The sequence below is a fragment of the Tachysurus fulvidraco genome, chromosome 5 (assembly GCF_022655615.1).
Source record: "Tachysurus fulvidraco isolate hzauxx_2018 chromosome 5, HZAU_PFXX_2.0, whole genome shotgun sequence".
NCBI classification, from domain to species: domain Eukaryota; kingdom Metazoa; phylum Chordata; class Actinopteri; order Siluriformes; family Bagridae; genus Tachysurus; species Tachysurus fulvidraco.
Genome location: NC_062522.1, coordinates 27902229 through 27915503, shown reverse-complemented (window position 1 = coordinate 27915503; position 13275 = coordinate 27902229). Strand labels below are relative to the sequence as shown.

The 13275-nt window shown below is 39.5% G+C and overlaps 1 protein-coding gene across 5 annotated transcripts in view; it reads left to right on the top strand.

Annotated features, from left to right (window-relative positions):
* The window catches only part of ube2o (ubiquitin-conjugating enzyme E2O), a 35965-nt gene that overhangs the window by 11458 nt on the left and 11232 nt on the right, over positions 1-13275 (top strand). For all 5 annotated transcript variants that reach the window (XM_027133632.2, XM_027133633.2, XM_027133630.2 and 2 more), the window contains 9 exons: positions 2354-2413; positions 2670-2780; positions 3834-3931; positions 4232-4295; positions 4844-4987; positions 5284-5393; positions 8160-8310; positions 8415-8517; positions 10506-10845. In XM_027133632.2, coding sequence (XP_026989433.2) covers positions 2354-2413; positions 2670-2780; positions 3834-3931; positions 4232-4295; positions 4844-4987; positions 5284-5393; positions 8160-8310; positions 8415-8517; positions 10506-10845 — 1181 coding nt within the window. The remainder of the gene's footprint in view (positions 1-2353; positions 2414-2669; positions 2781-3833; positions 3932-4231; positions 4296-4843; positions 4988-5283; positions 5394-8159; positions 8311-8414; positions 8518-10505; positions 10846-13275) is intronic.

Here is a 13275-nt window from a genome sequence, read left to right as displayed (position 1 = left end):
CGTTTTCTTGAACAAAACACACATTTTTAGACTCTGCATGCTTTCCAGAAACCAACCACAGACAGACTAAATGCAACACATGTCTTTCAATGAGTCATTTAATGATTATTTACTGTTCACACTCTAGTTAACAAGGGAAATGCCTCTTTGAAAAAAAAAGAAAAAACACATGATTTTAAATTAATTCACGGATTTATTTAAATGACAAACACTGCATTAGAACCTCGAAGCCCCCCCACCCACCCATAAGGCACCAAGTGTGTTCATGCTGCAGCTGATTTACATTTAGTGACACCTACAACTGTATTAAACCTACAAAGAGCTGAACGTCAAAATGATGGTGAAAGATCACCTCCTAAGCACAGCGTGCGCTAAAATAATAATGCAATTTAATAATGCAGCTCAGCCACTGCAGAGCATAAGCTGCAACAGACTTTTTTCATTATCTTTTTTCATTGTGCTTTAGTTTGTTCAAACTGCCTAGTTCGATTTTCCTTACATTTAGGATTTAGAATATTTATTAAAATAAAAATCTAATCAATATGTACAATGGAATGTATTATATATTCCTCAACAATCATTCTATTTGAAGTAAATCATATGAGGCTCACCTTAGTGACACTCCTTATATGTAAATTGAACTCTCTTAGGATTAGACTAATGGTGTAGTCTAGTTTTTTGTAGTGAGTATACTGTCCCCCCCCCCTTCCAGCCTCATACGCACCCATCCTAGAGCGACACCCCATAGGCACCGCCACACTCACTAACGCATAAAATATGCATCTACATGTCATTGAGAGCATTATTAAAGACTGCTTATGTGTTATCAACATTCCAATTTATTATAAGCAACAAAAGACATATTCATATAACATTTAAGGCTAACTGTAGCTCTTAAAGGTAAAGTTCACCCAAAAAAGAAAATTGTGTTATTTCCTCACCCTCAATTTGTTCCAAAACTGTATGAGTTTCTTTCTTCTGTTTAACACAAAAGATGATATTTTGAAAAATAACACAATTTTCATTTTTGGGTGAACTTTACCTTTAAGAGTTGCATTTAGCCTTAAATGTTATATGAATATGGGACCTGGAGCACAGGTTTTATCAGCTGTCAATTTTCAATGTACATTTAAGAGTGAACAATAAACATTTGTTCAGTTTTAGCACCAACACTCTTTCATTGCAGAATATTATGAACTGAATGAACTGGTAGTTTACAAAGCTTTCCAAATACATTTATACTCGGGCTGTGGGTGAAATGGCAAATGGCACCCGAAGCTGCTGTAGCTTTAAGCGGAGGCTTCCGAAAACACTTAAGGGGTAGTTTGAGTCTACTTTCGTTTCATATCTTCTTTTACATTAGTTAGTTAATTTCTAATTTGCGGCAAAAAAGACCGCCAAGCAACTCCTTTTCCTCCTTTGTAGGTGACGTCAGATCAGGTCACAGGCCACGGAAGCCCCAATGGTCCAAAAACGTTAGTGATTCGCAATCGCAACAACAGTCCGTGTTCACAACACAGTGCGGAGTGAATTTATGAATGAAAGTTCTGTCACAAAACGATATTGTTACGTAACCTCACGCTTTAAGTGGGTATACGGAAATCCTTGGCCTTTCCTAGTGGTTATACGGTGTATACCTGCGTATCACGTAGACTACACCTCTGGCACCATGTCATCTTTCACAACACTTTCATCTTGTATAAATTTACCAAAAACGAAGTTCACAAATACATTAGTTTATATAAATTTAGATTAAATGAGGCCCAATGTTTGAATATGTTCCATGAACGGAGTAACGCTTACCCATCTAAAGTCGATCGTTTTCATCACATCCCAAAGAGTTTTATTTCTTTTATATTACGACGATTTGCAAGTTGTTACAGTTTATATTTGCTAAACTACGGTACATGTTTTTTTTTTAGCAGTATATAGTTACGTATATTGTAGTGAAACAAGTTCCAGTTAGCGCTTACATTATAGCGCTCATTCCTCTTCCCTTATTCATGTACCAGCCTCTCAGTTTTCCTCTCACTCTTAAAGTTAATAAGTCAAAAATGCAGCTTATGTTGCAGAGAAACTGCAAAGACGTTCCTATGTTGAAAAACCTAAAGTTTCAGCTTTACCTGATTTTCACAAAGCACTGACAATCCTCCATCTAGCACAGAGAAGTTAATGGTGATCCAGTCCTCAAGCTTTTGCTACTGCTGGAACTTTACTGAAAAAAGCTCGCCTTTGCTAAAGGGGACAAGTGACTGCCTGTTTCAATTATCACTAACTCTGATTTCTCTCTCTCTCTCTCTCTCTCTCTCTCTTTCTCTCTCTCTCTCTCTCTCTCTATCTCTCTATTTCACAGCTGAAACTTGAAGATCGATCCATTGTGCCTCGAGACTTTGTGCGCCGAATGAATTCAAATGTGAGTTGCTCACTTATCACCTCAGATGTTAATTGCACAGTGCACAGTTCCCCCCGGCCTTAATCGGGGCTCGCTTCACACTTTATAAATCAAGCTGTTCTCAGCTGTCAGATGTTAATAGACCTGATTTAATCTGCCGATTGTCACAGATAAAATTGCTCGGAACAAATTTGTGGCCAGCTATTAGAGATTAAAACATGTTATGGTACTGGTGTGAGGAGGCTGTGAGCAACCGTGTGTTGTTTGGGTCCTACAGGATAAGCAGTGTGGTATAGTGACCAACATTAACACAGAGTGTGCTGTGAAACTGGTGGGGACCAACTGCTGTTTATATCCTGTAAACAGTCGGGACCTGCAACACATCTGGGTAAGTTTTCTATATCTTCAAATTTCATTTCGTTATCCCTGCAAAAAAATGTATATACTCACTACCTACTTTATTAAAAAATGTGTGACAAGCAAAAAATATTAAGAAGCAGCTGTTATGTGGCTAGAAAGGTCTTTGTCGTGAGAGAGAGGTTCAGAGGAGAAATTGACCTGTTTTTTTTCTCGTCCTGATCTGGCCTGTGCCAAATATTGCTTCAGATCCCTGTTCTGAACCAGAACCTAGTCCTTGAATCTGGTCTAGTATCTTATCTGGTCTTCTGCTCTTTAAGCCCTTTGGCCCCATGAGTGTAAAGAGTGGTTATTTGAGTTACTGTAGTCTTCATGTCAGCTAGAAATGCTCTGGTCATTCTCCTCTGGTCTCTGTTATAAAACCTGTAGCCATAATTGGCTAAATTGGAAATGCTTCTTTATCGATATTGTTAACTGTGTCAACTGGCCTATTTAATATAAGTTAACCAATAATATTCATTCATTCATTCTCTACCGCTTATCCGAACTCTCGGGTCACGGAGAGCCTGTGCCTATCTCGGGCGTCAGTGGGCATCAAGGCAGTATACACTCTGGACTGAGTGCCAACTCATCACAGGGCACACACACTCTCATTCACTCACATACACACTCTACGGACAATTTTCCAGAGATGCCAATCAACCTACCATGCATGTCTTTAGACCGGGGGAGGAAACCGGAGTACCCGGAGGGAACCCCCGAGGCACGGGGAGAACATGCAAGCTCCACACACACGAGGCGGGAATCGAACCCCCAGCCCTGGAGGTGTGAGGCAAACGTGCTAACCACTAAGCCACCATGCCCCCTCTCAGTGATATTCACCATTGTTTAACAATAACTGACAAATGTTCCACAAATTCCCAACTTGCTCAATTATTCCAATAGCATTTACTGAATGAATGTTGGCAATAACAGTTTTCCAAAATGCACAAACATGCACAAATATTTTTGTTCATATCTGTTCACCAGGAAATAAGGTGATCTTTGCCCATAGTTGTTCCTCTCTTCTCTGATCCCCCTATAGTCTTTTATGTATGGTGACTACATTGTGTATGACTTCTGGCTGGGGAAAGTGTATGACCTCAGCAATCGCATCATCCTAAAGCTGTCCAACGGCGCAAGGTATACTCATTTATTCTTTTCTGTCCTTGTTTATTTGTTTTTGTCTTTGAGTTAATGCTCAGAGACACGTTTTATCTTGACCTTGACTTGAAGGCAGATTTCTTTCCAATCACTGTAGTAGTCTCCTCATTCAGCCTGATCTGTGTGTAGAACTTTAATCTTAATGTTCTTCTGTTGTAGTTACTGATTTTAAGTAGTGTAACTTAAGCAAGTGTTTTCAGACTTCATTAGATCTTGCATTAGAGTAAGATGTGGCTTTCTGTGTCATGGTTTGTAAACTGCTTAATCATCTTTGTACAGATGTTCAATGAGTGAAGAAGACGGATCCAAACTCTATGATGTTTACCCACATGTCAGCGATTCAGTAAGAGCTCCTCTAGATAAATAAACTTGTATCAAAAATCTGTCAAAGCCTGTAACCCTTAAAGGTCTTTAGCACTGTAGCAGGTCTCTGGTCTATTTTAAGTACTGTACTATACAAGTGTGCGTTTAGGGAAAGCCACAACAGAATATCTGCAATGATTCACGTAAATAATTTGTGTAGAGCCTCTGAATAGTGGTCATTGCTTCACCTATTTATTGAGACAGCTGTAAAAGTATTAGTTTTTCTTCCAGTGCAGTGCTTTCCTGGAATTGTAGAGATGAAATTCATTGCTGAAGCACAATATTCTGTTATCCACTCAGCTGCTTCCATCATTTGAAAATGTTTGAAATTGTTTGTCTGTATGCATCTGTTTTAGCATCCCAGCATGTGGTTCCCCTGCATAAACCAGTCCCTTTTTACCATACTTACCAGTCCAGTTTTAGTACTCCATAAAACAATGATTGACAGGTTTAGCTTTTGGATTAGGATTGTTGTTTGTTTTTCACTAATACATAGCTTTATACTTTTCATCTTTCACCGTGTGTCAGGGGCTGTTTTTTGACGAGGCATACGGCTTTTACCCGGGTCAAGTCCTCATTGGGCCGGCTAAGGTCTTCTCCAGCGTGCAGTGGCTGTACGGTGTGAAGCCAGTCCTCAGCAAGAAGAGCAAGTTCAGAGTGGTGGTAGAAGAGGTAGGTCACGTCTGAACACGTGCATTATATGCATGGCATTATATGTTGCTTACTGTATGTGGATTGTAAATTTTCATATTCATACAAATACTGATCGTAAAATGTTTGTTCACAAGTTATAAGTTGGATTTTTGTAAGAGTGACTCTAATGAGATTGAAAAGTGAAAATAATTTGTACACTGTTTATATTTCAGTTTTCTTAAGGTATGTTTTAGACTCTAAACACAGAGTTTTGGGGATGTGCATCCGTTTAAAGCAGCTAGCATTCATCCATTATTGCTGTATGTCTTCACTAGGTGCAGGTTGTGGAGCTCAAAGTCACGTGGATCACTAAGAGCTACTCTCCTCAAGGCTCAGACAGTGTCTTTCCCCCACCATCCACCATCACACAGGAGAACCTCTGCAGGTACGAACACAATTTCACGGTAACACAACTAGTCTCCTGTATGATGTTCAGCAGCGATGGAAATCACATCATTGGGATATTATTTAATTTGTATTTGTAAAAGAAAACCATTTTTAGCAGCGCTGGTGTCAGTTTTATTTTGTTTCCTTTTTCATGTTCACCTTTTAAATCTCTATTTCTAATTACTAATAAACAGTGGAACAGTGTGACTGAAAAAGTGTGTGTCTGTCTATCTAGCTATCTATCTCTCCACATACTACCTCCTTACCTATCTGTAACTGCTTATGTTAGATTATTTGGGTTACACAGATAAAGCCTTCAGAAGCTTGTCTGTCTCTCTTTTTTGCTTTCATCTGTTTCTCTATTTCTTTGTCCTTTATCTACCCTTCTGTCTACCTTTTGTATGCCTGCCTTTTTATGTCTGTCTCTCTAGATCTCTATCCACCTTTTTATCAACCTTTGATTTGACCTGCCTCAATATCTGTCTGTCTGTTCTTTCTGTGTGACTGTCTGCCTTAGCTCGCTCTGTCTGTCTGTCTGTCTCGGTCATCATTATTAGATTAAACGGATAACGCTTGCAGAACAACAATTATTTTTAATTTCACACCAAAGCTTATGGTGAGGTTTATATAACTCCATTGAACATTATGTATAAAGGTGCTGGTTTTCTCATCCCAGAAGTAGAATTCTGTGAAATCCCGTTAAATGGTGTAAATATTGCATTTTTCTAATAAACTAATAAAATGTTCAATGTGACAATCCTCCCCTACCCCACATCTGGCCCTAATCATGGGTTACAGTTTAAATAATGTTGGTGTTGGAGCATAACACAATGAATCATTGCATGGTAAAATTCAGAATATTCAGTTTTAAGGGGTTACATTTTAGAATTATATTTGACATGTTTTACCCTAAATATATAATCCCTTCTTATAAATTTTAAGGTGTCGATCTACAGCAGTGATGAACTAAACCTACAGTATCATCAGTAGTAGTCTGTATAACACAGTATACACTGTTAGATTCATCCAGTTTTGCTTTTGAATGAACATCGTGCACTGCAGTGCTGTCAAGTGGCGTTGCTTACAGTAAAGCTCTGATATTCTGCTGGAAATTTCTCCCTGCAGCAGTGCAGTTATACTCGATCATCTCTATTGCTTGACTTATAGCTACTCAGGATTTCCCACTGCAGTAACCTCTTGCAAATACATCTTTTCTGAATCTCTAGGCTGTGAAGATAACCAAACCTATAAACAAAAAATTAAAGATGATGTATGTGCAGTATCTTCATGAAAGAAATTATTTCTATACCAAATATTATCTAAACCAAAATACCAACATGCTAGACTATAATGTAAACCTAGTGTACAGTGTTGTGCCAATGACCAGAATCAAACACCACAACATGTGACCGTGAACTGGATCAAAGCAAAACGTACTATGTGAAAATATCCGGAGGAGGCACTACATCGTCTTTTTAAATAAAGTAACACAATAAAACATCTTTGCTGTGTTTAAACAACAGTAGACAAGTGGGGCAAGTCATGGCCTAATGGTTAGAGAGTCTGACTCGTAATCCTAAGGTTGTAGGTTCGAGTCTCAGGCCGGCCACGACTGAGGTGCCCTTGAGCAAGGCACCGAACCCCCAACTGCTCCCCGGGCGCCGCAGCATAATTGGCTGCCCACTGCTCCGGGTGTGTGTTCACAGTGTGTGTGTTCACTGCTGTGTGTGTGCACTTTGGATGGGTTAAATGCAGAGAACAAATTCTGAGTATGGGTCACCGTACTCAGCCGTATGTCGTGTCACTTTACCAGTCATTTAAAATGATTACAATGTGCATGGTCCTGTGAAATGAGTATGCACAGAAACTTTGACTTGAAATCACTTCTAAATATTTGATTCTGCTTCAACGACAACAATAAAACGTGTCCACTTACAGCTGTTCAGAAGCACTTTTCTGTAATCTTACTCGAACCAAGGTAACTAACTAATCTGCTTCAACTAGATAACATTATAAAGATTAAGCCTACTAGCTTAAGTGTATGAACATGCATGTTTGTGATTTAATGGCCACTGAGTGAACTGGGAATCTTTAACAATACTGTTTCATGACCTCCCTAATTGCTGAATTAAATGTTAAGTAAGTAAATGCGCTCATATTCAGTTAAGAAAGGGAAAAGATTGTACATGGTAGTGTCTGTTATAGCTGTACTGAGACATGATACAGCCTGGGAAAAGAGAGCAAATCTAAGTGACCTTCAGATCATACAGATTTTGCTCCTTTTGTCTTTCCGTGTCATACAGTTAACTTATTAAACGGCAATATGTTGAAAAGTTTATTTGGATTTAATGCAGACAACTTGACATTGTGTCCTCTGTCTCAGGCAGAATGACCTACCTGGCAATGTTAAATCTTTTATTAATCTAAAAGTCTCTTCACTCAGGAAAAAAAACATGCAAACATGGATATTTAAAAAAAAATTAACATAATGCATTATTTAGGAATAATAATCTCTTGTTGCGTGCACACGGTTAAATGTATTAATCAAAAGAGAGAAAGTATTTAGGAAGCATAGGATATTCCTATGTAGACAATATGCTTTTGCTGTTGATATTTTGAAATTGTCAAATTATGTACGTCTACCTGACTGTCTTTGTCTTTGACTCGGAATTATTTGTAAAATCAATTCAATTAATTATGTTACTAAATTTGAATCAAGCTGTGTTGCCAGATCATACCATTTTATGTTGTCTGATTTGTTTAGAGTGAAGCGCCTGGGATACTTTGATCACACACAGAGGCAGCTGGGCGAGAGAGCTCTGTACGTCTTTCCTGCTAAAGGAGATGCGACACGAATCACCTGTGAGGGGCCAGAGGGGGCGCCGGTCTTACCTGAAGACCCAGTCATCCGGAAGGTAGATTCACACGCACAGAAACTTTTACTAATTTTAACTCTTATTCAGACAGAAAAAAAACAGCCTTCCTCAGAGTTAAAGACGTCTCTGCTCCTGTTTTACAGGTCAAACGAATGTTTAAAAAGCACCCAGGAAAGAAGGCAACGGAGAGCGCAGAATCACAGTCTAACAGTGTGCAGACGGCTGGGAAAACGGATGAAGCTGAAGGTGAATTTGCGGGTTTATTTCTCTGCCATTATTCTCAGTGCAGAAAGCAGACAGATGACGTTTCTCAGTCGCTCACTTCTATTCTGTTAACCCATTACATTAGCCAATGACGGGTACTTTTATAGAGTCACTTACAAGTGAATCAGAGTCTAATCTAACTAAAGCTAATCTGTAAAGGATTTACAGCCTGCGGCTCTTCTTCCATCTCACTTTCAAAACTGACTTAATAAACCGTCTGTTAAAAAGAAACAGAACTGAAAAACAGTTCAGTTAATTCTACTTCTGATGAGTGCTTTCTGCTCCACTGTGAATCAGGTTCTCCTGCTATGGATGGTCACATGGATGCCCTAAATTTTTAGAGCTGTACACAGTTACGCGTAAAGTAATAGCCGCTTTAAGCGCTGCTTCAATGTCTTGCTTGTCCAGTTCATTGCCCTTCCTACTGTATGATGATGCTAAATTCTTGTCATCCTTTTTTGTTATGTCATTGATGACCTGAGATTTCTTTGCCAGGCTCCACTGCATCACTGAGTTTCTCAAATGCCTTTTTGTTCCCTGTATGTGGAGTTTTTAGGGGTAAGGTTTTGATTAAGTGGCCAGGAACTCCAAATCCACACTTCTGGCATCAGCAGTTGTACCTGCTTACAAGTTGTTTTGGATGAAAGGGTTTGCCACATGCATGCATCTAAATGATTAATCAATGAATACGATGGCTAAGCTTCCACTCGCAGAGAAAACTGATTTATTCAGCAGTATATTCCTTTAAAGGCTTCAGGGGTGGATGTTTATGTTGAGGGCAGATCAAATTGGCATGGATTTCAGTGCATGAGTCACCAAACGGAGTCCCGCAGTCTCCACCATGGCTCATAGTTTCAAACGTGAACCTTTCTTCTCCTCCTGCTGCATTTTTTTTTCTCTTTGTTCCCACTGAAATAAAATTGTACCATTTTTCACTATGCTTCATAATCCCCATATCAGCCGCTCAGGGTCTGAAATATGCATCTTTTTTATTTTTGCACTGCAGGTATTTTTGTCTCTAATATCAAAGCAGCTAATCTCTGGTTTCACACCATGAAAACTAAATCATACACTGCTTTGGTGAAGTCTGATGTCAGATTTTTGATTACTGCTGTGCTTTGACACTGTAGGACACACCGTTATCTGTATAAATAGACAAAAAGGAGGTCAAAGTGCTAAAATCAGGAGCTCCACCTTCTCTGTATGTAGTTGTATGCACTGTATGCAAGCAGTATTGGGTTTTCAGTGTGGCATAAAGATTAATTGAGGAAGCGATTCTGGGTAAAGATGTAGTTCTGATTAGATTGTTTCTATCTTGGCTTTGTCTGTTAAGCTGTTCAGTGCTACTTCCCAGTTAAACAATATATTTTTATTGTGTGTGTGTAATGGTTTGAATTCTGGCAATGCAGGTTTATACGCTTTCTCTCTAACCGCTCGTCACTCGTGGGTATCTGTTTGTGGAAGAGGGTAGATGGCTCTTTCATCCAAGTTTGTTATGCTGACCTGTGATGTAGTAGCATTGGGAAGCTAGTCCAAAAATGTTCCCTAAAAACATGTTTGGTTGACCTATTTATGATACTTTAAATAAATCGAATGTCTTTGTGCCACCGAGCTGATACGACTGATGTTCATGTTCTATAAAACACTGATATGCATAACAAACATTGTTGATTCCAATGATAAAAGCTTGGATAATAATAATTAAATCCTTTTGATAATTATAATTTTTTTTTTAAATCATGCAAAGGCTTATTCTGTCAATTTAAGACAAAAACGAATTAGTTCCTTTGGAAATTTAAGCTAACTGTAAGTGGTTTCTTTAACTTTTTAACTTTAGTGCATTAAGAATTTCAAAGATAAGCAAGCAGCTTGTGCTTGGTTTTGGGAGGTTTAGTGCTTATGTGTAATTGGCTTATTTAATTAGTATTTGTTTTTATAATAATTATTCTTATTATTCACATTTTTAATAGAGCAACAATCAGAGGCACCTCATATCCATACAGAGGAGAAATCTGGCCAACAAAGCTCCAATAATGGCCCCGTCCCAAATGAAACAGAAGAGGAAATAAGGGATCAAGAACCTACAATGCGTCAGGCACAGTGGCCTCTTCTCGGGGAGCTGGAGTCAGACGAGGACGCAGCAGAAGACACGGACGATACAAGCTCAATTACGTCCTCGGCCAGCTCTACAGCCTCGCTGCACAGCGGCCCGAGCAGAAAGAAGAGCATCCCTCTGTCTATCCGCAACCTGAAGAGGAAACACAAGAAGAAGAAGACTAAGTTCTCCCGAGAGTTCAAACCAGGAGACAGGTAAGTTAAATTTCTATTAATTGCGTAAAATGTGCTGCATTATTGTTGGATATAATGGGTGTAAATGATGGCCAGCTCAGAGTGATACACTAGTCTGGATACACTCCTTCAGGTGAGCTGTTCAGCTCTGATGAATGAACGCATTCAGATGTATGCGTATCGGTCATATCGGGGATAAACATATCTAAAATCTATTAGCTAACCAGTGGGATGTTCTCTGTTCTACCCAGTAACTTTGCTATTTTTAGCCACCAAATCCAATTAACCAACCTGCAATGATTTAACACAAAACTCTTCTTCTACTTTTGGATTTTCCCGTAAGGGTTCGCCAAAGCAAATCATCTGTTTCCACCTAACTCTGTCCTTGGCATCCTCTAGTATTGCACCATTTAATTTCATGTCCTCATTTAACACATCCCTCTTTGTCTTTCCTCTTGAACCCTTACCTGGCAGCTCCATCTCAATCTAACCTCTCTGACCTTGTCCTCAAAATCGCCAACCTGAGCTGTCCCTCTGATGTGCTCGTTTCTAATCCTATCCATCTTCATGACTCCTAAAGAGAACCTCATCATCCTCATCTCTGCTACCTCCATCTCTGCCTCATGTCTTTTCCTCACTGCTACAGTCTCTAACCCATACAGCATAGCTGGTCTCACTACTGTCTTGTACACCTTTCCTTTGATTCTTACTGACACTCTTCGGTCACTTTTCTCCACCCACTCCAACCTGCCTGCACTCGCCTCTTCACCAATTTTCCACACTCCCTGTCACAATGGACGGTTGACCTCAAATACTTCACTGTAATCTCATTGTTCTACTTCCCTCCCTCTCATTCAAACACATGTATTTTTGTTTTACTACGATTGAGTTTCATTCCTCTTCTACCTCCAGAGAAGGCCTCCACCTTTCCAGGTGTTCCTCCACCTGCTCTCTACTCTCACTACAGATCACAATGTCATCTGCAAACATCATTGTCCACAGCGATCCCTGTCTGACTTAATTTGACAACCTGTCCATCACCATAGCAAACAAGAAAAAACTCAAAGCCGATCCTTGATGTAGCCACACCTTCACCTTGAAATCCTATGTCTGACCAATGGCACATCTCACTGCTGTCATACTCCTCTCATACATGTCCTGTACTTCTCTGACACTCCTGACATCCTTATACAGTACCATAGCTCCTCTCTTGGCACACGGTCATACACTTTCTCTAAATCCACAGACTCAGTGCTGCTCCTTCTGACCATCTTTGTACGTCTTCAGTAACATTCTCAGAGCAGAAATTGCATAAGTAGCGCTCTTTCTGTGCATGAAGCCATACTGCTACTCACAAATATCCACTTCCTTAGCCTAGCTTCCCCTTCTCTTTCCCATAGCTTTATTGTATGGCTCATTTATGCCTCTCTGCACATCAACCTTGTTCTTAAAGATCAACACTAGAACTCTTCTCCTCCATTCCTCAGGCATTTTCTGACTCTCTAAAATCCTGTTGAACAATCTAGATAGAAACTCCCCTGCTGTCTCTCCTAGATGCTTCCACACCTTTGAGATTGAGACTAGAAATACATTAGCTTTAACATCGGGACAGATCTTATTTTCATACATTAGGAAAAATTCTGTTCACTAGTTGCAGGATAAAAACAAAACAAAACAGTGTAGCCCTCTAACTCTAGTTAAGTGTGTGTGTGTGTGTGTGTGTGTGTGTGTGAGTGTGAGTGTGAGTGTGTGTGTGTGCGTGTGCGTGTGCGTGTGTGTGCGTGTGTGTGTGTGTGTGTGTGTGTGTGTGTGTGTGTGTGGTCAGTGCTCCAAAGCATACTGCAAAAACAACCCATGAGTTTTTTTTAAAGGTGGAATGTTATGCAATGGTCAAGTCAATCACCTGACCTGAATACGATTGAGCATGCATTTCACTTGCGTCTGGTGATGTCTATGCTTTCCAGACTTCAGGCTGTAATTGACTGTAGAGGATTTGCAACCAAGTATTAAACAAAGTGAAAGTTTGATTTATGGTGTTGATGTCCCAATATTTATGGACCTGACTGTGTGTATATATACGTGTGTGTGTGTGTGTGTGTGTGTGTGTCTATACGTGTGTGTGTGTGTGTGTATATCTAGATAGAGAGGGAGAGAGAGAGAGGAAAATGCATCATTTCTGCCACAGAATTTTCTGACTGTTCTTCATTAAAACTATACATATACTGTATAATGATACCCAAGTCAACCATACACTTTATTTCACTGTAACAAAACTTAAAGTATTCTGTATTTACCTTGACAGAAATTGAAAACAATTATAAGTGTGTATGAGGGTGAGGCGTGTCGGGTAATAACTGTCACCTACATAACTGTCAATCATTCTGCATTGAGTCGTGGCATGGTTACTTTTTTTTTATTGGGGGAAAATGGAAGACTCTGTTTTGTGTATCT